The 24,805-nt window shown below is 45.6% G+C and overlaps 2 protein-coding genes across 5 annotated transcripts in view; both read left to right on the top strand.

Annotated features, from left to right (window-relative positions):
* The window catches only part of ascc3 (activating signal cointegrator 1 complex subunit 3), a 146,178-nt gene extending 128,921 nt beyond the window's left edge, over nt 1-17,257 (top strand). For all 4 annotated transcript variants that reach the window (XM_039619361.1, XM_039619363.1, XM_039619362.1 and 1 more), the window contains exons 35-42: nt 3,378-3,489; nt 3,567-3,701; nt 7,290-7,514; nt 9,731-9,882; nt 10,292-10,433; nt 13,175-13,381; nt 15,591-15,766; nt 16,162-17,257. In XM_039619361.1, coding sequence (XP_039475295.1) covers nt 3,378-3,489; nt 3,567-3,701; nt 7,290-7,514; nt 9,731-9,882; nt 10,292-10,433; nt 13,175-13,381; nt 15,591-15,766; nt 16,162-16,309 — 1,297 coding nt within the window. In that variant the 3' untranslated portion in view covers nt 16,310-17,257. The remainder of the gene's footprint in view (nt 1-3,377; nt 3,490-3,566; nt 3,702-7,289; nt 7,515-9,730; nt 9,883-10,291; nt 10,434-13,174; nt 13,382-15,590; nt 15,767-16,161) is intronic.
* Nucleotides 17,258-20,271: 3,014 nt separating this feature from the next.
* sim1a (SIM bHLH transcription factor 1a) overlaps nt 20,272-24,805 on the top strand; it is a 22,648-nt gene continuing 18,114 nt past the window's right edge. Inside the window, exons 1-3 of the mRNA XM_031732736.2 lie at nt 20,272-20,339; nt 20,458-20,862; nt 23,824-23,906. Coding sequence (XP_031588596.1) covers nt 20,688-20,862; nt 23,824-23,906 — 258 coding nt within the window. The 5' untranslated portion in view covers nt 20,272-20,339; nt 20,458-20,687. The remainder of the gene's footprint in view (nt 20,340-20,457; nt 20,863-23,823; nt 23,907-24,805) is intronic.

Here is a 24,805-nt window from a genome sequence, read left to right as displayed (position 1 = left end):
GAATGAAATGGAAAGATTGCTGTGCTTGAAGAATCCCTGTGTGGATAAGACACACTGAAAGTTTCACTTCCAGGTTCTGGGAATAGCCTAACAGTGCACATCCAGCTGAAAGGTTTTATTATCGTTTCATTTGTGAGTTTTTATGGTCAACTTTGTGTTTTCTCTCTAAGTGCTGCTGTTAGAGCTGATAGGAAAGGGGAAAGACTGGACAGTCATGTTAATCAGTTTGGCCGTTCCTGTGGAGACGCACCATACGATGCTTCCTCTGCCGAGGTTTGTCCAGTTACCTCTGAGGCCTCGGTGGTTTCTGGACCTTTTTTTGTCAGCTAACAATAGTTCACTTGTAGCTGATCGGGTGGTCGGCGAGTTTTTGGCTAACGATAGTTATTTCCATGTTTGAGACGTCTGAGCTCAGCTGACAGATCAGCTCCAGCACCACACACACGTTTGTGCACGCTCTAACCGTTAGCCTAACCTCAGATTATTAAATTCACTGTTGGTACCCTCAGTGTGCCCATTGTTCTCTCTGGTATCTCCACAAAGCTGCGTGTTACATCCGCTGCTTTCATTCCCATAACACACACACACACACACACACACACACACACACACACACACACACACACACACACACACACACACACGTCTGGTTTGCTATCCTCGTGGGGACATCCCATTGACGTAATGGTTTCCCTAGCCCCTTACCCTAACCCTAACCATCAAAAATGAATGCCTAACCCTTACCCTAAACCTAACCATAACCTAATTGTAACCCTGACACTAAAACCACATTTTGAGTGTGAAAATTGCTTTCAACCCCAAGGGGACCTGGATTTTGGTCCCCATTGTGCAGAAAGTCCCCACCAGTATAGTAAATGTCAGATTTTGGTCCCCACCAGGATAGTACGAACCCGTACACTAACACACACACACACACTAACACACCCACACACACACACACACACACACACACACACACACACACACACACACACACACACTGGGTCCCAGGGCAGCGTTAACGGCTGACTCGCTGTGCCATCAGCAGCTTCATGGCGGTGAGCCTAATGGTGTGACTTCATTCAAACAGGCCCCGCCTCTGAAATGTGTTTGGTCACCTCCGTGTTAGTGCGCTATGAAAGGTTTGGTGTGATGATCAATGACATCATCTGTTACATGGTTTACATGCACAGCTGTACAATGACGTCTTCCTCCACCTCTGAATAGATCGCTGTACAGAGACACAGCATCTGCATCACATACAGTTTTAAATGATCCGTGTTTATCTTGTTCTTAGTGCAAACAGTGATTTGTCAGGGAAGTGCTGCTGCCTCAGTGTGGCTGCTTTAAACCAGACAAATGCACTGAGGAGGAGGAGGAGGAGGAAGAGGAGCGCTGCATGTGAATATTATCACAGTGTAGCCTGATTTAAAACTGGACCCGTGTGAACCCATAAGTGTTTAATAAAGTCAGAGGTGAACAGAGCTACCTTTCCACTGACACACGAGAAAGTGTTTGTGCAACCATCGCCCATCAGAGAGGATGCAGGTGTAAGGCGCTCCCACCTTTAAATTCCATCCATCTTTTATATACAGTCCATCACCTGTCTGAAACAAACCGTTTTGGCTGCCCTCTGCCCGTCCTCACACCCAGGGCTCTGTGACTATCGTGGGCATTCGCTCTCACTGACATGGGGGCTGCTGCTCCCACAACCTGGGCGAGCAGGACAAACAATAAGTGTTGGAAGTTGGTCCTGAGCAGCTGGTTGTCATTATATTCTCATTCAGTGTTAGGTCGTGATACATAATGTAACCCAAACTCTAAATAGGACCTGAAAATATATGACAAGACTGTAGGATTCATTATTAAACTGTAGGACTATTCTGCTTATATTTGTTTTTCTATCAGCTCTTTGATAATAACTGAGAAGAGTCAGTGACTCAGTCTGGAGACATGCATATATATCTGACACTGAAATCTTGTTTTTTGTCAGTTTTCGAGGATTTTAAAACAAAACAAAAACATCAGGTTTATAAAAAACTATCTTACAGTTACAATTCATCATTTCGTCTTATCAGCTTTAGAAAACATGAAATGTGATTATTAACTGACTATAGTGAACCAGATGGCACTAATTAGCACAACTGCCCGTCAGTAATGACCATGTTTTCCAGTCTTACCACGATGTCGTTGATACATTCACATGGATTTTGTTACCGAGGATCTTAAAACGTTTCCTTCAGCATGGAAAAAGCCACATGTGCTGTAGTTTTCCAGCAGTACAGGCACAAATATTGGCTTTGTGAGCTAATGAAAGTTGTCTTTGATTGTGCTTCTGCTGACTCTCAGGTGGTAACTGTTAGCATCTCTGAGCATGGAACCCATTTTTGCCCCTGTTGTCTTTTTTTAGGTAATAACACTGAAACCTGAGAGTGATTTTCCTGCAGGAGTTTGTCTCAGCTGTGTGCAGCCAGGAGAACAGCCAGCTTTGCTACTCTGTGTTTACTGGATGCTAATGCTGTTCCACCATCATCATGTTCTGCACACGCTAACATGGATGTTATTAGTGTTTACATGTTCCTAGCATTAGCCAGTTTGGTGAACCACGACTCTGTACAGCCCACACTATCGTGTGTGACCTCACAGTCTAAGGCTGGTGTGTTTGCTGAGAACTGCTAATGTCTGACTTACAGCTGACTGGCTGTGGAGCTGATAGTGTCTGTACTCAGGTCGTCAGAGAAAGACGTACTGAGCCAGCGTGTGCTAATACCCAGAGCCTACTGACAGCTTTGCAGGCTGTTGTCTATGATGTTGTAGCTGTTTACTGTCACCAGCCGACAGCATCACACTCAGCCTGCCTTCCTGTGCTGTGATTGGTTCAGCCAGCTGTGTAGAAGAGCAAAGTTACAGCATGTGAGATGATTGCAGCAGTCAGCGTGCTGATTGGCTGATCCTAATTCATTCTCATGGTAATGAGGCCAGTGCAAATGTGAGGCTTTCTTCTTTGAATATTTTTGGATGTATTCGTGTTTTTAAACATTAAACATGCTTGAAGTAGTTTGACAAACAATTTTTCAAAGAAAATTTGAAGCTAAAATTTCACAGCAAGTGTTTCATATCTCCGTATAGTGGGCCATAAACTGTTTAGGCCTGTGGAAATTTCACATGTAAGCATGTTTGTGTGGAAGCAGAACCACAGAATAAGCTTCAGGGACGTATTTATTTTTGAAGTGTTATACATTTGACCAAACTTTGCTTCTACTCAGAGATGAGCTGAGGTGGGAATGAATGACCCCTCAGTCCTGGTCTGAGCCCCACTCTGTCCTGCTGAAGCATCTCACTGTGATTGTTTCCACTGTGTACTCTCTGTTCTTCAGTTATTACAGCCTAGAAGACATCAGCCACGAGTCTATTAACAAGTATCTGTCCAACCTGGTGGAGAGAAGCCTGCGTGACCTCGAGTGCTCCTACTGCATTGAAATTAAAGAGGTGTGTGATGTGTTCAAGCTTGTTCTCTGTACGGTGTCACAGATGTGTTCAACGGTTTCCTTGCATCACCTCCTCAGGACGATCAGTCGATTGAGCCTCTCACCTACGGTCGCATTGCCTCCTATTACTACCTGAAGCACCAGACCATCCGCACGTTCAAGGAGCGCCTCAGGGCGGAGCTACCCATACACGAGCTGCTCTCTGTGCTCACGGTGAGTTTCATCTGCTGCTGTCCCGTCACCAGTGTGTGTTTGTTTTTTACACCTGTATGACCCATGCAGAAGCGCTGTGTTGGGCTGAGACATGCAGCCAGGTCATCCCTGCATGCAGCTTTCACTGATGAGTGACTCCTCGGTGTCTTTATCATCTCGTGCTGCCATCTGTCTGTCTTTGTTCGATCGATGCAGCGCTGTTCATGTTATTGCTGACAAATAAGCCGTTAGTGTGATTCTGCTCTTTGAACAGAGCATCAGCTGTTACTGTTTCCACCTGCTCAGGATTCACCTGTTCATCGAGCACAAACCACCACCATAACCAGTTTATAAAATCAAGTGAAGGCACAGGGTTATCTGCCAGTTTAAAACATCAGCAAAGCTTTGAGAAAATGTTCTTACTCTTGATACCTTTGTATGTATACAGAGTCAGACTGAGAGGAATCATCAAGTCTGGGCGAGGCAGAAAACAAAGATTTCAAAGACTGTAGAAACAAAACTAGTGAGAGATTTGTGTAAAGACCCCAGAACAGCTGCCATGACCCTCAGCAGGAGCGTTTTATACCTGTGTCCTCGTCTGGAGTTGGACCAAAGCATGCTGGGGCTGAAGTGGCTGCCTTCCTCCCCAACAGGCTGCAGTATGCACTCGTGCTCTCAGGCCCCGGCATGCTCCTTCAGCTGCTCAGTAATGACCTGCACTCACACCTCCACATGGCCCCGCCCCATCATATAAACATATAAACTGTGAGTGCCACACAGACTGAACCTCCTTCTGCTTCAGGTTTGGTTCCTGTTGTCAGTGTGGACAGAAACACAGAGTCCTGCCTCATTGTGACATTCGAAGGCTCTGCTTTGCTGCTGAGCTCAGTGAAAAGTGAAACGTGACAGCTCATAAAAACATGCAAGGCTGCAAACAAATCCTCGAGTTAGCAAAACGTTTGCAGCGCGGGATCGTAGACCTCAGTGCACGTATGCACCACGCCAGGGAAATAAGTTAGTGTTTGCGCCAGTCTGAGCAGCTACTCCACTGTTTGTTCATTTATGTTTCTGTGCATCAGCCGCCTGATAATGTTTTCACTGTTCATCATACAGCTGCTGGTTTTACAGATGTGATCATATAATTACAAACTCACGTTCAAAACAAACTGGTGCAGAAAATGTGAATAAGCTGTCAGCTTGTTTCCAGGCTCACACCAGCTACTGTTCAATTCAATTCAATTCAATTTTATTTATATCCAAATCACAACACAAGTGCTTCAGGCTTTATGGTTCCTGTTGTCGCAATAAATACAGAGACAAACCCAACAATCATGAGAGCAAGCACTTTGGCGACAGTGGGAAGGAAAAACTCTTTTAACAGGAAGAAACCTCCGGCAGAACCAGGCTCAGGAGGCGGGGCCATCTGCTGCGGTTGGGGTGAGAGAAGGAAGACAGGATAAAGACATGCTGTGGAAGAGAGACAGAGATTAATAACAGATATGATTCGATGCAGAGGTCTATTAACACATAGTGAGTGAGAAAGGTGACTGGAAGGAAAAACTCAATGCATCAGGAATCCCGGCAGCCTACGTCTATTGCAGCATAACTAAGGGAGGATTCAGGGTCACCTGGTCCAGCCCTAACTATATGCTTTAGCAAAAAGGAAAGTTTGAAGCCTAATCTTGAAAGTAGAGATAGTGTCTGTCTCCCGAATCCAAACTGGAGTTGGTTCCACAGAAGAGGGGCCTGAAAACTGAAGGCTCTGCCTCCCATTCTACTTTTAAATACTCTAGGAACAACAAGTAGGCCTGCAGTGTGAGAGCGAAAGTGCTCTAATAGGGTGATATGGTACTACAAGGTCATTAAGATAAGATGGGGCCTGATTATTTAAGACCTTGTATGTGAGGAGCAGGATTTTGAATTCAATTCTGGATTTAACAGGAAGCCAATGAAGGGAAGCCAAAACAGGAGAAATATGCTCTCTCTTTCTAGTCCCTGTCAGGACTCTTGTTTTGGATCAGCTGAAGCCTTTTTTAGTTTTAGGACTTCCTGATAATAAAGAATTACAGTAGTCCAGCCTGATGAACTAGTTTTTCAGCATCACTCTGAGACAGGATATTTCTAATTTTAGAGATGTTGCGCAAATGGAAGAAAGCAGTCTTACATATTTGTTTAATGGTTGAAGGACATGTCCTGGTCAAAAATGACTGTTCCTCAGTGTTACTGGAGGCCAAGGTAATACAGAGTAAGAATCTGGTTAGATACCATATTTCTAAGATTTTCAGGGCCGAGTACAATAACCTCAGTTTGATCTGAATTAAGAAGCAGAAAGTTAGCGGCCATCCAGGTCTTTATGTCTTTAAGACATTCCTGCAGTTTAACTAATTGGTGTGTGTTACCTGGCTTCATGGACAGATAGAGCTGCGTGTCATCTGCATAGCAGTGAAAATTTATGCTATGTCTTCTAATGATGCTGCCTAAACACAACGATCAGAATCAGATCCATGCTGGAACAAACCAGTCTTTTCCTTTTAACTGAACTCAAAGCCAACAGCCTGAGTTTGGACTCTTCATTTTGAAGCTGCCTGCAACATGACATTATGACATGCAGCCAACAAAGCGTCCTCCTCAGTGCTGCTCTGTGACCTCCTGATGAAGCAGGACCAAAAACCAAGCAGCGATTTGCCACCACGTGACATTTTGCTCTGCTTGAAACAAAAGTTCATGTTTGCTTCAGTCTGAGGGGAAATCACAGAAGCTGTCTCAGCGTAGCCAAGGAGCTGACCTGAAATCAGCCAATAATAACTCAGTCAAGGCTTTAGATGGGCGTGTCCTCATAGCTTTTAGTTATGAATCAGACTGAGATCTGTAGAGGACTGGTCTGACAGACAGATCTGGCTGTGTGTGTGTGTGTGTGTGTGTGTGTGTGTGTGTGTGTGTGTGTGTGTGTGTGTGTGTGTGTGTGTGTGTGTGTGTGTGTGTGTGTGTGTGTGTGTGTGTGTTTAGTGTTTTCCTCCTGCATTACCTCTTTAAAGCTCCCTCCTCTGTCTGTGGAGCTCCGTGCTGCCTTTCTCCACCACACTGACATGCACACATGATGGCACTCAAAGATAAATCATTTAGGAGTCATGCTAGCTCTGGCCCCTCACCCCACCCTGCTCCCGCCTTAGCTTTAGAAACGCTAGCTTCAGCAGTGATGGATGGAGGCTAAACGGTCCAGGCTGGGAGGCTCTGACAGATGCCTCCAGCAGAGCCTGCTGATGGGGCTACATTAGCCAAAGTTGAACTGGAGGCGATAGCAGCCATGCGTGTCCATGCATCTGACTGTGCCTCAAGTACAAACAGTGCTGAACACACAGCCACAGATGCAACATAAAGACTGATACCTTCCCAGCAGGCCACAGTATTTGTTAGCATTTAGCACTTTGAAGAAATGTAGAGAGAATTTAGTGGAGAAAGAATCTGAACTGTGATGCCAAATGTGGGTGTGTGTGCTGGGTGAAAAACACAAGTGTGGGCAGCTACATGCTTTTAGCACACATGCTCTGATTTAAACAGTGTGACCACAGCATGCTTTGCACTTCTTGTTTCACTTTTGATCTCTTTCAGGATGCAGAGGAGTATGCCGAGCTGCCCGTCAGACACAACGAGGACCAGCTGAACAGCCAGCTGGCTCAGCAGCTCCCCTTGCAGGTCAACCCCCACTCCTATGACAGCGCACACACCAAGACCCACCTGCTGCTGCAGGCCCACTTCAGCCACGCCCAGCTGCCCTGCAGCGACTACACCACTGACACCAAAACTGTGCTGGACAACGCCATCCGCATCTGTCAGGTAGCCTTCACTCAGCAGCTGCCACAGAGCTTCCTTTGTGTTTTTCACTTTAGCTGTTTCTCTGTGTTCATGCAGTACGTGTAGACTAAAGGGTTTTTTTTGCTGTGCTCTAAATGATCTGTGCAGCACAGTTTGTGATTCCTCCTGCACCTCACGAGTAGACCTGCCGTGCTCTCTGCACTAAACCAGTGACAGGGCAGTAAGATAACTGTGTGTGTGTGATATACTCTTGTAGCTCTAACAGCTACACAGGCAGGTTAGCTGAAGTCTACAACACACTGAAATGAACAGCAGTCGAGTGGTGAACCATGTTTGCTGTCACTGAACAGTTTTTACTTCTATGAGAGACTCAAGTGTCACTTTAATGTTGCTGCTCTGCAGCAGGTGCTGCAGTAACGGGAAGATTGTACTCAGACGTGTCTGTGGTGTAACTGACCGTCCACAGTCCTGATGGGCAAACACACATCTGATCTTATATTTGGTACACACTTATATCCATTCATCAGAAGAGCTGATAAATATATGGATTTGATTATTACTATTTATTCTAACAGTGACAACAGATTATTATCAACTGTATCGATGTTTCTTTGGAATATACAAAGTTTACTTCTACAAATATGTAAAAATCACTGTCTGTCTGTGTATAAGCAGGTTACAGGTGTTAACACACCTGATGGTTTTCATGACTCTTATTGACTCTTACGTCTTTACAATGTGTTGAAGAATGTGGGAAGGTTTCATTTAGTGTGGTAATAATCCCTTCCAGCTGATAAAAGCAGGAGTTGAGCTAACACAATGCTAACACAATGCTAACCCACACCTACAGCCAAATGGTCGTAGCTTATATTGGTGTTGAGTGATGTGCTGCACATGCACGGTGCTCACGTGTTGTTGGGGCTCAGTGCTGTAGATAATGTTTAGAATTAGGGGAATGTGAAATATCAGCATGTGATTTGTAGCCGATCCATCTCATCAATAACCCGACTGTCAGACGTTAGCTGTACGTTAGCTAATCCTCGTTGTGTGGCATCTGCAGAGATCAGCTGGCCGAGAGAATCTTGAACATTAGATTAATAGAGTTGGTAACACTGACAACAATGAAGCCAGTGGTGTTTATTGAGCTCCTCAGTGCGTCTGTTTGAAGTGAAGTGGCGCCTGTAAGCCATTGTCCACAGCTCTGCTGGATGTTTGTGTGCATGTGCTTGTGATTTTCCACGGTGTGTTAGTGCAGCTCGTGGATGTGGTTACTGCTTTGCTGTCCTGAAATTCTTCTCATCTCCAGCTTCTTTATGAGGTCTTTTATTGTGTGAATGTATATTTTTATTGATACTTATTGACACATAAAGTGAATATGTTGAATGGAAAGACAGGCTTGCATATTAGTTTGAGTCTGAATGATCGACCCTCAGTTGAATGGATGCTTCCCACAGTGATCCACTCTGAGTGTGCCACAGAGATGAGTCCTATGAGCTGAAGGCGGCAGCATCCATGCACTGAATCGTCTGCGTTATGTTAGGACAACAAAGTTGGGTGGGGGTGGGTCTGTGTGCTACCATAGCTAACACTGTCCTGGCATTAATGCAGTACATGTAACCTCATTACAAGCTGTAAATGTCACAGCTGATACAGTGAAGTGGACACGTGCTGTTAGCAGCACCCGGGCACCCCGGTGGTCTCCTCAGTGAAGCCAGACCTGGACCCCGCCCACACCCAGACTCCACATAGACTCTGATCAGGCTGCCTCTGTTATAACCCGAGTGCTCACAGGGCCTCTTATCAGCTGGTGATGTTGGGTGAAGCCCTGCTGGGACTTTAGCCACAGTCTGCTATTAATGTGTTCGATCAATCGTTTGTGCTGCATTTTAATCCCCTCTGTGAAGCCCAGTCTGTGGACTTTGTCATTTATACTCAAAGTTTTACTTTGCAAATGAACATTAATAACGTTTGTGTTCAGCCACCTTAAAGCCAACCAGAGCGTGAAGGGAGGAGACGAGTCAGGAGACGAGGCTGAGCAGACGTGTGTTTAGCTTTTTCTCTGATTCTATTCCACTGTCACACCAGCTGCAGGCCAAGAGATTAAAAACTAACCCATTAAAACATTTCAAACATGTCCTGTAGTTATGTAGTTATGTCACATAGCTCTGCTGGCTGATTCCAGACACGACTGTGTTTATGTGCCAGGATTTACAAACTGTTTTCTGTGTTTGCTTCAGGCAATGCTGGATGTAGCTGCCAATGAAGGCTGGCTCGTCACAGCTATCAGCATCTGCAATCTTGTGCAAATGATCGTCCAGGGCCGCTGGCTGCACGACTCCTCCTTACTGACGGTCCCACACGTAGAGCAGCGACACCTCGGTCTGTTCAGGTAAATGGGAGCGCTCGTCGTTCTGCTTGCTGTGCAGCTTATCCTGCTTCAGTATTTTGGGAACAAATTCTTCATCTAAAGTAAAAAAAGCCTTTAATCATCCTGATGCATGGCTGCGTGTACAGTTAAGGATTCAGGGTTGTTTGACAGTTAGCAGCTGAGAGTGAAGATTAGGTCGAGTGATTTAGAGACAGAGTCAGAGAGGCCAGGTGATCCACCGTGGTGATCTTTAAAGGACGTAGGCTGAAGCTGTTCCCACCTTTAGGTGTAAACCTCAGTAGCACTGTGCAGTCCTCACTCACAGGTACAAACACAAAGCCTGGATTTGGACACTTGTGTCCTTTTAATGGTAAGACAGATTTGAATGAGGAATGACAGCCAACCTTGTCTCTGACGCCTCCTGTTTTAGGAACAGAGGAAACAGGAAGGGGCAGGGAGGTTTGAACGAGCCAATCGAAGGACTTCCTGAGCTGATCGCTGCCTGTAATGGAAAAGAAAGCGTTTTCTGTGCTATGGTGGCCCAACAGCTTCATTCGAGTCAGACTGCTCAGGTAAGGCTGCAGAAATGATTCGTCTAAATGTGCACTTCAAATATGAAAGCAGTCAGTCTGGATTTGCTGCAGAAATAATGGAAGCAATCTAAGCATGGATCTGCCCCCCGTGTGGTCCATGCAGGTCTCACACACAGCAGTGTCACAGCGATACGCCCAGGATCCCCAATTACAGCTCCAATTTAAGTGCTAATTGCAGCAGTAATGAGAGTGTCCGGGCACGGCAGCAGGCCCTGCAGCTTCACCCAATCAGTGTCTCTGCTGCCCCCACCCTCACCACGTTTACCCCCAGCTCCCCGCCGGCCTGCAGTGTGGCGGCCTCTCTAATTAAATAATTAGATGTGCAGCAGCGTTCCTGTCTGACTGTCTCAGGAAGAGTAATCCTCACATAAATAGCTTTTCCCCTCCTTGCCCCCCCAGTCAGACCGACGCACACCCTCCTGGCTCTGGTTTTTGTTTCCATCCCTCTGTCTGCGTTTATGTCCTCTGCTTCCCTCGTGGCAGCTTCTTTGGGTTGAAGCAGCTGTCCTACAAACAGCTAACGAGACCCGAGGCCCACCACAGCCGTGTTAGCATCAATCAGTTTGCTCACAAGTCGGCATTTTATATCTAAGCTTCACTTTCACACGTCTGCAGCTTTGACTGGACTTATGCTGCAAACAACCAAGATGATTTCCTGTTAGAGCTGGGCGATATGACCCAAAATTCATATCTCGATATTTTTTTAAAGCCATAAAGTAAGAACAAAAAGAGAGTTCTTAGTCAAAGCTGTGTCCCAGATGTCACACAGGCACTTTTATTAACATACAGCATAGATGTACATGAAAAAAACTACTCAAAAATAAATTATGAGCATTTATTAAATAATGATGCTCTATAAATAAAAGAAAACTATGATGTTTTTGAGCATAACAAAGAGCTCACAATTGTGCAGTCAAAATGTAAACTAACAGACGCTGAGCATAATAACATAGACAGATTTCACAGCTGCTCTGTTCCCAACTTCTACTGCGTGACTGACAGCCTGGAGTTTGAAATCCGCCAGTAACCATGTCTCTGAACAGGAGCCATTTATGGTCCTTATACACACACAGTACGGTAATATTACGTTGAAGCACAGTACGTATCACTCCGCGAGGCTCCTCGGTAGCCGTAATGCTCCGACAATCCATCAAGCGGTGCAGCTCTGTAGCTTAGCAAAGTCGAACTAAAACATTTATTGACAGATTGCTGAGCGCTGTGTATCACATAAAATCGGTTCGCGGTCATCAAGCACAACCAGAACTCATACAAAAGGCGCGCAGTCGACTTTTGAGAAAATGAAAGGATTTTAGGCGTCAACGCGTTAGCCCGGTTAGCTCGTTAACATGTTGACGCCGTCCAGCCCCACGCACGGGGCGATCCGCGGTAACTCGTTAACAGAGATTTGCCCCGTTAATGCGGTTATGGCGTTAACGTCACGCTGACAGCACTAAAATAGTAATCTCCAAGTGTTTTCTTTTTACCGACCAGCTCCTCTTTGATAGCTGTCGTGTCCGTCCTGTCGTTGCTGCAGGTGAAGCGATGGGGGAGGAGGGGGAGTTATGTTCAGTGAAGGAGAGGCGAGGCCGAGTAACGTTGCGTAGAGACAAAAGTGGACGAAAGAGGCAAACTTACAGCTCCACAAGTATAATTATAACGTAACATAGACTATATCGACTAAACGATATTGTCACATCTCATATCTTGTATAAAAATATATCGATATATTTAAAAACTCGATATATCGCCCAGCCCTATTTCCTGTCCACTAAAACATATATCAGTCTATATAACATCCAATCATTTCCACTCCTGGCTATCGTAACATGTGACTCCACTGTACAGCCTGTCCAGCTTAATCTGAAGACTGTGCTCTCTGTCAAGCTTTTTCTTACCAGCTCTTTAAATGAGGTTCAAACACAGCTGTTTGTCCTTTTTCTAATTGTACTGTCAAGACTTTCAACATTTCACAACTTTTCTTTGGACAAAGTCCTGGGAAGACTGGCAGCTGTCTGGAATATTGGGTTATAGGGTCTATAACCTTCCCAGACTGATGGTGTTATAGGCAGACAGCTCCATGGCAGGTCTAACATCCACACCAATGATGGAGACACAGAGTGGGAGGAGTAGCTCACAGGAGGACATGCAGCCAAAAACCAGAGCCAGCAGGTATGATGCAGGGACACATCACCGTGGTGTATTTAATGACGCTGGAGTCTTTAATGTCCGTCTGAGAGGACGATGAATCCTTCCACTCTTCATTTGACAGCTGTCGAAGCCTCGGCCCGTCTCATTCCTGTCTTCGCAGGCGTGGCTAAGCAGCTGGTTATTATGGCAGTGTGAAGGTTTCCTCCTTTGGTTGGACGTACTCCAGCATCGCCAAACAAACCTGTAGCAGTGCCATGCCACAGACAAGGGTCACTGCAGTCTGCAGACTCACTGGGGAGACGTGGTTCATATATTATAAAAGTTATTTGTCTTAAAGTGCTTTCTATAAATGATCTAAGAATGCCCGCGTCCACACGTCCACTCTAAATCTGTGACAGTGTCCACTTCCTCCTGAGAGTCTCATCCTGACCTTATGTGTAACATCTGAGTGTGTGTGAGTCATGTGTCCATTAGCTCTGATAAAGTGGTGCAGATCTCTGGGACACACTTGTCCACTTGCCCTGTGTGTTATACAAGCAGCTTGTGTTCATAGTAAATCCAACGTTTCTCAGGCGTGGTCGTTCCTGAGCCATCTCCCAGTGCTGGAAGTTGAGATGAGCATGAAGGGCTGGTGGGAGGAGAGCCAGGAGCAGACAGAGCATCCCATCCCTGCAGCAGGAGCTAACCTAAGGAAGGAGAGCAGCTGGCTGGATGTCCACGCTGACCAGGAGTATGTTCTGCAGGTGTCACTGAGACGCCTCAATCTGGGACAGCAGAGGGTCAGTATCCACAATATTCTCTAACAGGCAGCTGCTCCCAGTTTGAACACAGTGGTTTATTTAGCAGCTGAGCAGAAGCTGACCCCAGAGGCTGCTGGAAACGAGGTGTGCTTTATGTAATAGTTCATGTAAAGCTCATTCCAAACCTGCAGAGAGCAGCAAACTCGGCCTGCACAGAGTGATGACAATCTGACTTTCAACAGTCACATATTGAATGTGTAGCTCATGAGTAATGAAGTGAAATGCATGTTGTCAGCCTCACCTGTCATCATGTACACACCTTAGATGTTACAACGGGGCTGGTACGACCCCTCCATCGCCCCAACATCCACCGTGATGCTAACATTAAGAAATATGACTTTCTAGCATTTTAATAACATTTGGCCCCAACTTTGATTTCACATATTTAACCTCCTAAGACCCGAACTCTTTCATGGCAGCATTTTTAATTTCTCTTTGCTATTTGGGCTGATTGGGACCTGATGAATGTAAAAACAAAGAATTACCTGAATTTTATTTTTTTACCTGATTTTTGTTTCTGACAAAAATAAGATCCACATATGAGGACATTCATTTTAAATTTCAATAGGACAGTGGGAGTATAATGTCCTCCTAAGTGGATATCAGGCCCTTGTAGAGGAAAATTTAGTATTTTGGTCTAGACAACCCAAAATGTGATGTCGACATATGTGGACGGCAGGTCCTAGGAGGTTAAATGAGATGGAATCTTGCTCATGGCCACAGTGTATGCTGTTCCACTGTTAGCACTGTAGTTTATGATTGGCTTATCAAGGTGGCAGAAGAAAGGTTTCATTTGACTGTTAGTGCTATAAACCCAACACTGTGTTCATGTTAAGCCTCCATTTAACATCCAGTGTGACTCAGGGACGACCAGGATATGGAACCACACTGGAATGAGGTTAGGAGAGGTTGGGACAGGTTGGGACAGGTTAGGAGAGGTTGGGACAGGTTAGGAGAGGTTGGGAGAGGTTGGGAGAGGTTGGGACAGGTTGGGAGAGGTTGGGAGAGGTTGGGACAGGTTGGACAGGTTGGGAGAGGTTGGGACAGGTTGGGAGAGGTTAGGAGAGGTTGGGACAGGTTGGGAGAGGTTGGGACAGGACAGGTTGGGACAGGTTGGGAGAGGTTGGGACAGGTTAGGAGAGGTTGGGACAGGTTGGGAGAGGTTGGGACAGGTTGGGAGAGGTTGGGACAGGTTGGGAGAGGTTGGGACAGGTTGGGACAGGTTGGGAGAGGTTGGGAGAGGTTGGGACAGGTTGGGAGAGGTTGGGACAGGTTAGGAGAGGTTGGGAGAGGTTGGGACAGGTTGGGACAGGTTGGGAGAGGTTGGGACAGGTTGGGAGAGGTTGGGACAGGTTAGGAGAGGTTTGGGAGGTTGGGACGACAGGTTGGGACAGGTTGGGACAGGTTGGGACGACAGGTTGGGACAGGTTGGGACGACAGGTTGGGACAGGTTGGGAGAGGTTGGGACAGGTTGGGAGAGGTTGGGAGAGGTTGGGACAGGTTGGGACGACAGGTTGGGACAGGTTGGGAGAGGTTGGGACAGGTTGGGACAGGTTGGGACAGGTTGGGAGAGGTTGGGGACAGGTTGGGACAGGTTGGGAGAGACAGGGACAGGTTGGGGACAGGTTGGGACAGGTTAGGAGAGGTTGGGACAGGTTGGGACAGGTTAGGAGAGGTTGGGACAGGTTGGGAGAACATAACCACAAACAAGAAACCCAACTGAAAGTCTGCTCAGGAAAAGCAGCTCAAAGTTGCTTCTCCGAGCTCTGAGACCAGAAACATGTCGTCTCAGCGTATTCTGAAGGTTAATTCCACAAAATACAAGAACGTTATAAAATCCAAATATGATCCAGTTATAAGAGGACTTTACCTGGTACACTTTGAAGCATAGAAATATACCAGCACTGCTTAATGAGGGTGAAGAAACCAGACCACACAGTGACTCTGCTGTCCACACAGTCCAGGAAGTGAAGCATAGAGTCTTGTTGTTCTGATTTGATGCTTTGTAAATCAAACTGGATTGAATGGTGCTGCATGCTAGAAGTAAGGTCATGCAGTGTTTCCTAACTGCCACGCTAAGGCAGCCCTGTTTTAATAATAGCATCTGCCACCTCCAACATGTAAAACTGCCCAAACTTCAAAGTGTGCACAGATTTTGCTGTGAATGTCACGATGTCTGTCATTCCAGAGGAGGCAGGACAGCAAGGCCCAAGCTCCCAGGTTCCCCAAGGCCAAGGATGAGGGCTGGTTCCTCATCCTTGGGGAGGTGGATCGCAGGGAGCTGCTGGCTGTGAAACGGGTGGGATACGTGCGTAACCACACGGCCGTGTCCATGGCCTTCTACACCCCAGAGAAGACCGGAAAGTAAGTCTGGTCTCCCACACACTGAACTCACTGTTCTGTCAGCAGAACATGAAATACTGTGACATTTATGTAGCATGTTACGACATGGCTGCAGGCTGTTACACGGTGCCTGCAGGCTGTAGATGAGATGCAACAGTCATGCCGATCAGTCCTCGGGGCGCAGCGTGGACTGTGGAGGGATTAGTGGTGGTAAAATGGAAATTACACTGTTGAGTCAGTCCAGCAGCTCACTGTTAATCGGCTCCAATGTGCCAGATAACTGGCCTGCGCAGTGTCACAGCTTCTCTTTATTATCTTTTTACAAGTTTATGTAGAAGCAAAGAAATGAACCTCAACACAGTTTCCACTCTGTTGCTGTCTCAGGTGATTTTCAGACCTGTTTTTTCTCCTCTCAGGTGTATTTACACGCTGTACCTGATCAGTGACAGCTACCTGGGTCTGGACCAGCAGTATGATGTTCACCTGAATGTAACACCTGCCAGCATCGCTGCACAGGTCAACAGTGAGGTCTCACATTCAGTGTTGGATCTGTCCCTGGGCTAAGGAGCAGAAGTACCTCTGTGTGTCAGATCAGCGACGACTGTCAGTCACCGCTTTGCTGACCTTGGGAGTGACATCATTTCTTTCTCACGTACTGTGGCTGTGTTCACTGTGGTGTGGTGGAGCGGTGCCGAGGACGGTCTCATTCTGGTTCTTTTTTATTCTTTCATTCATTTAACTTTTAATTGGCAACATCCAATAAGAATCTGCTGCTGCGCTGTTCTTGATTGGCTGGATCTTTGTGTGTGGTGTCAGATATATAACCATGGCGGCACACTTTCTAACAGCAGCTGTTTAACTGTGTGTAGCTGTGAAATGAAGCTTTCTTTTGCCCAAAGTGTAGAGAACATTGTAAAGATTATACCAAAGCACATCACTGAACACAAACAAGGTTCCTGTCGTGTTCAGGAGGAAGGTTGTAGGCTGGGCTCTGACAGTAACACAAAGCTGTGTTACATGTGAGCACGCTGTAGAGCTTCAGCTCAACAACAGGATAATACATTTCCCTGACTTCATGCCTGTGTGGATGTGGAAACGCAGTGTGACAAACCTTCTGTGGCCTCGTGTTGGAGCAGCAGTCATTGTGTAATCTTCTATAAATGTGGCTGAGATATTTCTGCAAAGGGCAGAATATGTGAAAAATCGTTCTGGATCAGATGTTAATGAAAACAGAAGTGTTGTGTGGATGAAGTGGTTTCAGTTTAAGTGTGTGAACAAGCTTCCTCCCAGATCCACACGGTCACTCCTCCTCCTCCTCCATCAGTGTCCTCCCTCACCGCTGCATGCTTCAGTGTAGCAGAGAGTCCCTGCCTGACGCTGCTGACTGTTGCTGCTGTGTCTGTGACAGCGAGGCCTTTGTGTGGATGTTTATTAACCCGGTGACCACGACTGTGCTGCCAATCCTTAAACATGAATTTACATTTGGTTTGAATAAAGTGTTTTGGAATGGCTTAAAATTGTAATTGTACATTTTTTCATCTCATTCACTTGTTTATTTGGAAACCTTGTTGTGTTTTTTCGTTCTCAGTAATTGTGGTTTACAGCACAGTCATGTCTGATGTATGTATCCAAACACCATACACATACTGTATAAAAGTGTACTTGGATTCATTCAATGACACCATAGGACGTTAGAAAAACATGAACTGACCTCGTGCTGGAATAAAACATGGAGGCTGCTGCTGCAGCAGTGTCGAGCCGACCAGCCCATGAGTGAAGCAGGTGACGGTGGGCGAGTCTGAGCCAAGACTGCAGACAAGGAGGCATCCATACAGAGCATCACCCTGTCCACACTGTATACAGCAGAGCTACTGTCCATTCACATAGACAGCAGGAACCATGCTGGATGAAAGATAAACATGAACATCCATACATGCAGATTCAAATGAGCTCGTGGCCTGTGCTTGGTTTCCTTTATCACTGAAACTTTTCCTTTGTTAGGCCAAAAGTTTGAATGCTTAACTTTCAATCACAGAAAAGAAGGAAAAATAATTCAATTCAGTTTTATTTAAACAGCTCCAAATCACAACAGCAGGCGGCTTCAGGCAGGGGCATAATTTCCAGGGGGGTTAGGGGGGTTATGACCCCCCAATAATCAGACCCAACCAATATAACCCCCCCAATAAAATTATGAAATATCTTGCATAAATAGGCTGTTGATTTTCTTTACTCATTTCAGGTATTACCAGCAAAATAGTTGTATGTTTAATCATCTGGGAATTTACCCAGATTTATTTATTTATTTAGATTAGATCTTCACCCCCCCAATGTTCAGCACAAAGTTACCCCGATGCCTCCAGGCGCTTTGTATTGTAAGGTAGACCCTACAATAATACATAAAATAATAAAAATAATAATTTAAAAAAGTTTCCGATATTTGAAGCTGTTAAAATTGAATTGTGCGGACTGACAAACAGATGCTTTCCATACAAAAAAAAGCAGTCTCGGTTTACCCGCTTATCAGGCAAAGCATTTTATGAGGTTGTGTGGAGGGAACTTTGCCCGAGGCCATAGAGCCTTTTCAGCCCAGAGGAACACAGAACCACCGAGGTTCCACACAGACCGACTGCCGGACATGACGGCCGTCAGCTCAGCCACGCTTTGTGCCTCAGGTCTCAGGGTTAGCAGTGATCCCTGTGAGGGCCACCGACGTCATCAGGTGATGATGATGATGGTGAAATAGAAAGTAGAAAAGTACCAATAAAGTGCGTCATCTTTACACGTAAGAGACAAATAGATTTCACCCGGGGATTCCGCGCACAGATGTCGGTGCTGCTGCGGATTTCTCAGGTGATGTAAACACTAACGCTCACTGTGCTGTGGCCCGGTGTGGACCTGCAGAGTGACCTTACACTCACTGAACTCTGTTAGTGACTGCTCTGTGTTCTAGTAGCTCTTATTTAGCACTAAGGTTTAACAAACATGCACATTTTCTGCATCACCACAATAACACGTGCACATTCCTGGATAATGTGACGCACACTTTGCGCTCAGTGGTGCGGCTCTGCGCGTTCCCGGCAGACAATCCACGCCACTCTTAAAACAGTCTGTAAATAAAAGCAGCCGTAAAACCGGGGCGCTTCCACCGGATTACGTGTCAGCTCCCACGGTGAAAAGAGACACTTTGGCCACGCAGAAAACTCTGACTTTACCATCAGCCCAGCTCGCTGAGACATTAATCTCGCCTCGCAGTCCACACCTCTGATCTTTTCACAATACTCTGCGTGTTTCTGTCCCGGCTGGCAATCACATGGAGTACTTTCGCTCATCATATTTTCCACACACGCGGTTTAATTACCAGCAAGTTTGGAGCAGAAGCGAAGGTTAAAACAGCGTCAACGGCTCCGTGTGCCTCCAGCATCCGGGATGATTTTCTCACTGCAGGCAGGAAGCGAGCGGCTGCAACACACACACACACACACACACACACACACACACACACACACACACACACACACACACACGGTGATGTGTCGCTCGTCAGCAGGGTTTAAGCCTCCTGTTATGTGCTGAGGTATTCTGGTGACAGTTTACAAAAGGAAAAGGTGAAGACTTGGTTCGTTTCTGCACGTGACGTGATCGTGTCACGTTCGTGGGACAGCAGACAGCTGCGGAATGAAACTATAAGGTTTTCAGGATGAAGCCGAAGTTACTACAATGTGCAAGAAGTTAAAGAAAAACCCGCGTGCGTGATGCTCCCATAGCATATTTCCTTGGTCCACCCACAGTGGGACAAACACTAGGGAACACACACGGCCTGGCCTGGTTTGTTCAATATTGCCACAGAGGACGTGACCGTATCACCAGCACACAGTGCCTCTTGTCTCTGCTGAGGTGAAACGACTTCGCTTCTACAATTTACACGTTTAGAAATCATCGTATTCAAAATATTTCTGTGCTGAGAAAAGATAACAAAAAAGCATCTCTGTCTCTGATCTGGATTTGACATCCCTCAAGTCGCCATGTAGACCTTAGAGGGGTGCAGATGTTTATTGGCTGTGGCCTGTAGCAATAACCAACAAAATAAATAAACAAATAAATACAAACGAATGAATAAATAAGCAGATAAATGAATAAAATATAAATATAAAAAGACAAGATGCATGTGAATAAAGGACAAGCTCTCACTGTCGCTGTTAAAAAAACTTTTTAAGCATCATTTTCTTCTGTTTTTACTTTTTGTAGATAATAAATCTTTTAATAACGTGTTTTTTAAGGAGATATATACAAACATATATACACATGTATACACACACACACGGATTTAATGCTGGTTCTAAGGAATCATTGGAGCCACCTCAGGCCAGAGGTGAATGTGTTCAGTAGCCAATCTCCTTCCTCCTGGAGGCCTCGGTACATAGACTAACCAATAGGTATGCGAGCAGCTTCTCCAGTCGTCCAATAGCAGCAGGGCTTCGTGCCCGCGGCACAGAGCAGGCTGTGGATGCGCCGCCAGAAAATCACACGGGATGGAGGATGCGCGCGTGCGGGGCTTTTTGGAGACTGTGTGAAAACCAACAGGTTAGAAAGTGAGGTGAGCGGCTGTTTCTGTGGCCCTTGGTTTGAGTTTAATAGCCACTCGTGGAGCTGTTACACGCAGACAATAAAATAAATTCCTTTTTCATTTTTTTATGGTTTGTTGACCCTTGCAGGGCCTTCTGTGTGCGGCGGTCCGAAGTTTCAGTGTGATGAGTCCAAGTCTGAGCTTGCAGCTTTGAGCCTCACGCGCCCAGGAATAACCGGGACCCGTTCACCGTCAGCCCCGAAGCACCTGGAAGTATGGGCGGGAGTGCACGCGCCAGCTACAGCTGTGACGTTTAGGCCGCGCGGAGGGAGACATCTGCTTTGCTATGAGAGCGTGGATCTGCGCTGACACAGAAACATGAAGGAGAAGTCGAAAAACGCGGCCCGGACGCGCCGGGAAAAGGAAAACAGTGAGTTTTATGAACTGGCCAAACTGCTGCCGCTGCCCTCCGCCATCACCTCCCAGCTGGATAAAGCCTCGATCATCCGGCTCACAACAAGCTACCTGAAGATGAGAGTGGTCTTTCCCGAAGGTGGGTGGGCTGCCCTTAAATACTAATGAAGAGAAAATCATAAAAATAATAATAATTCAATTTTTCACAGGACGGTAAATAAAACAGTTGCGTGGATTTGTTTACGACACGAGCGTCTCTTTATTGTTTTCACGATTCTGTTTGGTCTGTAAACGTTTAGCAATAAGCACATTTTAGTTTGGCACTTTTTCTTCGTGCACGTGTTTTTTTTAATCTAATATTTTCGTTTCTAATGTAAAAAAAAATAATTAAACTTTACTTTTTAAATCTGTTCAGAAAAGCAAATGTTACATTTCACACAGCAGATCCCAAACTCGGCACAGTGGAGCTTTTTCCTGTGAATAAATATTATCTGCTTTATCTCTGAACTCTGAACACGACTGCACTGATCGCTGTGGTGAAATAAACACGGCCTCGAGGCTTTTACTCGCATGTTTCCATATATATTCATGGCGCTTTGATTTTTCAGGAATTCTAATGCTGCTGACTTTTTAATATTCTGATCAAGAAAAATAGAATTTAGTGGAAACGAAATAGAGATTGTGGGGTCTGTTTCTCCGTGGGGTCCCCGTCGGGCCTGGCAGCACATCACTGGCCGGTGTGGATGGAGCTGATTGGAACATGATCACCGTCGGTTTGTTACAAACTGGGAGGCACTGGTTTCACATACTGCAAAATAACATCCAGCTGGACTTTGCTGCAAACTGCTTCCACGATCACGTTCGCATTCGCTGGAAATGGCAGAATCACTGTGGACAGCGGGACAGTCGTGGGATGTATTTAAAGCAAAAACACAGACAGTCATGTAATTCAGTAACCATGTCTCTATGAAGGTCGCTCAACAGATTAAAGGAAAAAATATATAATAGATGTAAAAGCTCCGAGAACTGTGCTGGAGGGATGAACGTCATTAAAACATATCCGTCACTTCCGTTTGATGACAGTGACTAACACGCTGATCCTGCTCCTCAGTCTGGTTGAGATCTGATGGTTATGCAGACACCAGTAGATGAGCTCCATCAGTGAATCCGTGGGACACCGTCACCTGTAAGAACACGAATGAATGAATCAACATAGAGGCATCACCCAGAACTACTGTGGACCCCGTGGACCCAGGCCGTGGCATAGAAATGTCCCCCACAGTTTAGCAGAGCCAGATTTGCCATCCTCAGCCTTCCAGAGTCTCAGTGTTTCTAAGGCCACATACACCGCACATGAATAACCGTGTGGCACAGTCACCCCCGTCCTGCACGCGTGGAAGATGTCTGCGTGTCTCCATATTGAGGACATGAACTCTTTTACGTGTTTTTACTGTTTCCGTTTAATTAGCTCGTGTATGAGCTTCAAAAACGCGTCAAATAAAGAAAAGCATGACGGGAAAAATGTTCCTGCTTTTTTCTAACCGCCTCCTCAGCGCGTGGCTCAGTGTCCAAATATTATTCATTAGATTATCTAAAACATTCCCGCTGACGTTTTTATTACATTCGGTTATTATTCCAGTTTGTTTACTCGGCACTAATTGGTTGATTTCACATTAAAGATTCACGCAGTGCAACCAAACCTCTCTGTCGCTGTCCGCGGCCAACTGTGCTCATAAAGTTTGTCTCTGTTTAATTGTTGAACATGAAATTATTTTATGTTAACGGAACTATTTGAATGTCACCGATGTGAGATGCTTATATTTTTAAATGTAATATAATAATATATTTTTAATGTAATTATGTCTTTACTCGATTTTTATTTAAATATTATAAATATTATATATATTTATGTTAAATATATATACTATAATATATAATATAATATATTTAACAGAAATATAAAAAATATTTAACATATATTTAACAGAAATATATATATTTATGTTAAATATAGATCGTGTATAAAACAAGCAGCTGTTCGTATATTTAGAAATAGATATATATTTGATTTGTATTGTTGCCGATAAATCTGTTCTTTTTAAAGGTAAAATGTAAAAAACTAGCGCATGAGAGGGACAATTATAATAATACAAAATATTCTAATCTTACGGTTTGTGGGTTTATCCACAGAGCGCACCCCACGCTGACAGGCCTGTTTAACGGAGCAGGTTGCTGTGGAGTCTGCGCCTCGGTGATGGTTACGTTACCGTGGCGTCCCCACGCTATCAGGAAGCTGTCCGTGAAAATATTTTAAAATAACCCCGGGTCAGTTTCTTGTGTCCGTTTCTTCCGAACAATCAGAATTCATATTTGTGTTTCTGTGACCGTGACGTGACGTGACGACCGTCCGGGCCTGCAGCAGCGTCCCTCGGCGTGATTGTTTTTGTTGAACACGAACGGCCGTAAATCATTTCAGTGTTTTTATTGAGTTTCCGACGGAGTGGAAGTTGATATTTCGGTCTGTGCACTGGGTTTATTTGATTGTGTGTAGTTATGTACACGTGAAGCGGCGGAGGCGGCGGCGCGCTCCGGTCGCTGCACGCCGCCTGTTTGCTCTGCAGAGCGGGGATTGCATGTAAATGCGCCCCGCTGCCGGGCTCGCCGGGCTCTGCGAGGCTCTGCGCGCTTCTGTCTGCGTTTGAGGGGCTCATGGAAGTATTTTCCCGATCCTTCATTTATTTTTGGCTTCGCTGTATTTTTAGCGCTGCAGGCCACAAACTGCAGACTTCACACTGAGTTTAAACTGGGCTGATTTTAAGAAACATTTGGAGTCCAGTTTAATTTCAGAGATGCCTTTGCTTACCGCAGAATTAGCAGTTCACTTATGGAAGTAAAGACTCCTGTTTGTCTGGATATATTTTGTATTGCCGCTATAGGAGACCCTACTTGCTGTTGATCGGAGCGTACAGGAGGATAATGGAAAAGCCGTTTATAGGGCGCAGATTTGGTTGTTGTCAGTGTTAAACTACTCGTGTGATGAGTTGTGTTATTTATAGGGAACACAGGTTTTTTACACTTACTTGTTTTGGTTGTTTTGCAGGCCTGGGGGAGTCCTGGGGGCACGTCAGCCGCAGCAGCTCTCTGGATGGGCTCAGCCAGGAACTAGGCTCCCATCTCTTACAGGTACTCACTGCTCTCGCTATTAGTACTGCTACTTTAAAGGCAACTGCATGTGCACTTAATTATTATCATTGTTCAGCCTGGCAATGCAGATTTGTTGGAGGTTTGGTAGCTGCTGCCACATGCCTCCTGCTGCCTTCATTCTTGTGCTTTCAGTGTGAAATGAGCTGAACACATTCGTGGTCACGCACAGAGCCTGCAGCCGCTCTCACATCAGCCGCAGCACAATGGAGCCGGGCTGTGTGCGTGGCTGCAGGCTGAAAGAAGCAGAGGTTAGCTAGCCTCGATCAGTCATAATGACAACGGAGGAAAACACTTGAACAGAGAGAAGCTGCGTGCTGAACAGTGCTGGCCCTGTACATGAGAACCAACACAGCAACAACAATAGTTATCCCTGATAAGTGTGCAGTGTTTCCTACTTGTTTGATACGTTATTAGGTAAACAGCTGAGCAGCATCTAATACAGAAAATACTGGAAAATCTAACAGTAATATAAGGAAACACGGGATGGTTTTCCAAAGGCAGCTTCCATCATGACCACACAGCAGAATCAATAGCTTTAAAACATTTGAGCACAGAGTCAACAGGTACATCGATTCTCATTACGCTGCATGAGTTTGAGCTGGAGGGACTTTATGATGCTGAGGTTTTAATAACCATGTGTAGATTTCCAGGCACACATGTCTCCAGCTTTAATCCCGGGAACATGTCACGTTAGGTTCAGGCAAACCAAACGAGCTAACGAGCCTGCTAACACAGACTGGAGGAAAAACATATGCAGAATTTCTTTTTCCAGAGTAAGGAGGCCATGTTTTCCTCCTCCATGAAGCCGTCTTTGTCTCTAACAAGTAAAATCTGCACACCACAGACAGCAAAGGCACAGAGCTGAGGAGGAATGCAGC

The sequence above is a fragment of the Oreochromis aureus genome, linkage group 11 (genome assembly GCF_013358895.1).
Source record: "Oreochromis aureus strain Israel breed Guangdong linkage group 11, ZZ_aureus, whole genome shotgun sequence".
NCBI classification, from domain to species: domain Eukaryota; kingdom Metazoa; phylum Chordata; class Actinopteri; order Cichliformes; family Cichlidae; genus Oreochromis; species Oreochromis aureus.
Note: the sequence above shows the minus strand (reverse complement) of the source record. Positions and strands in the feature narration are given on the sequence as shown.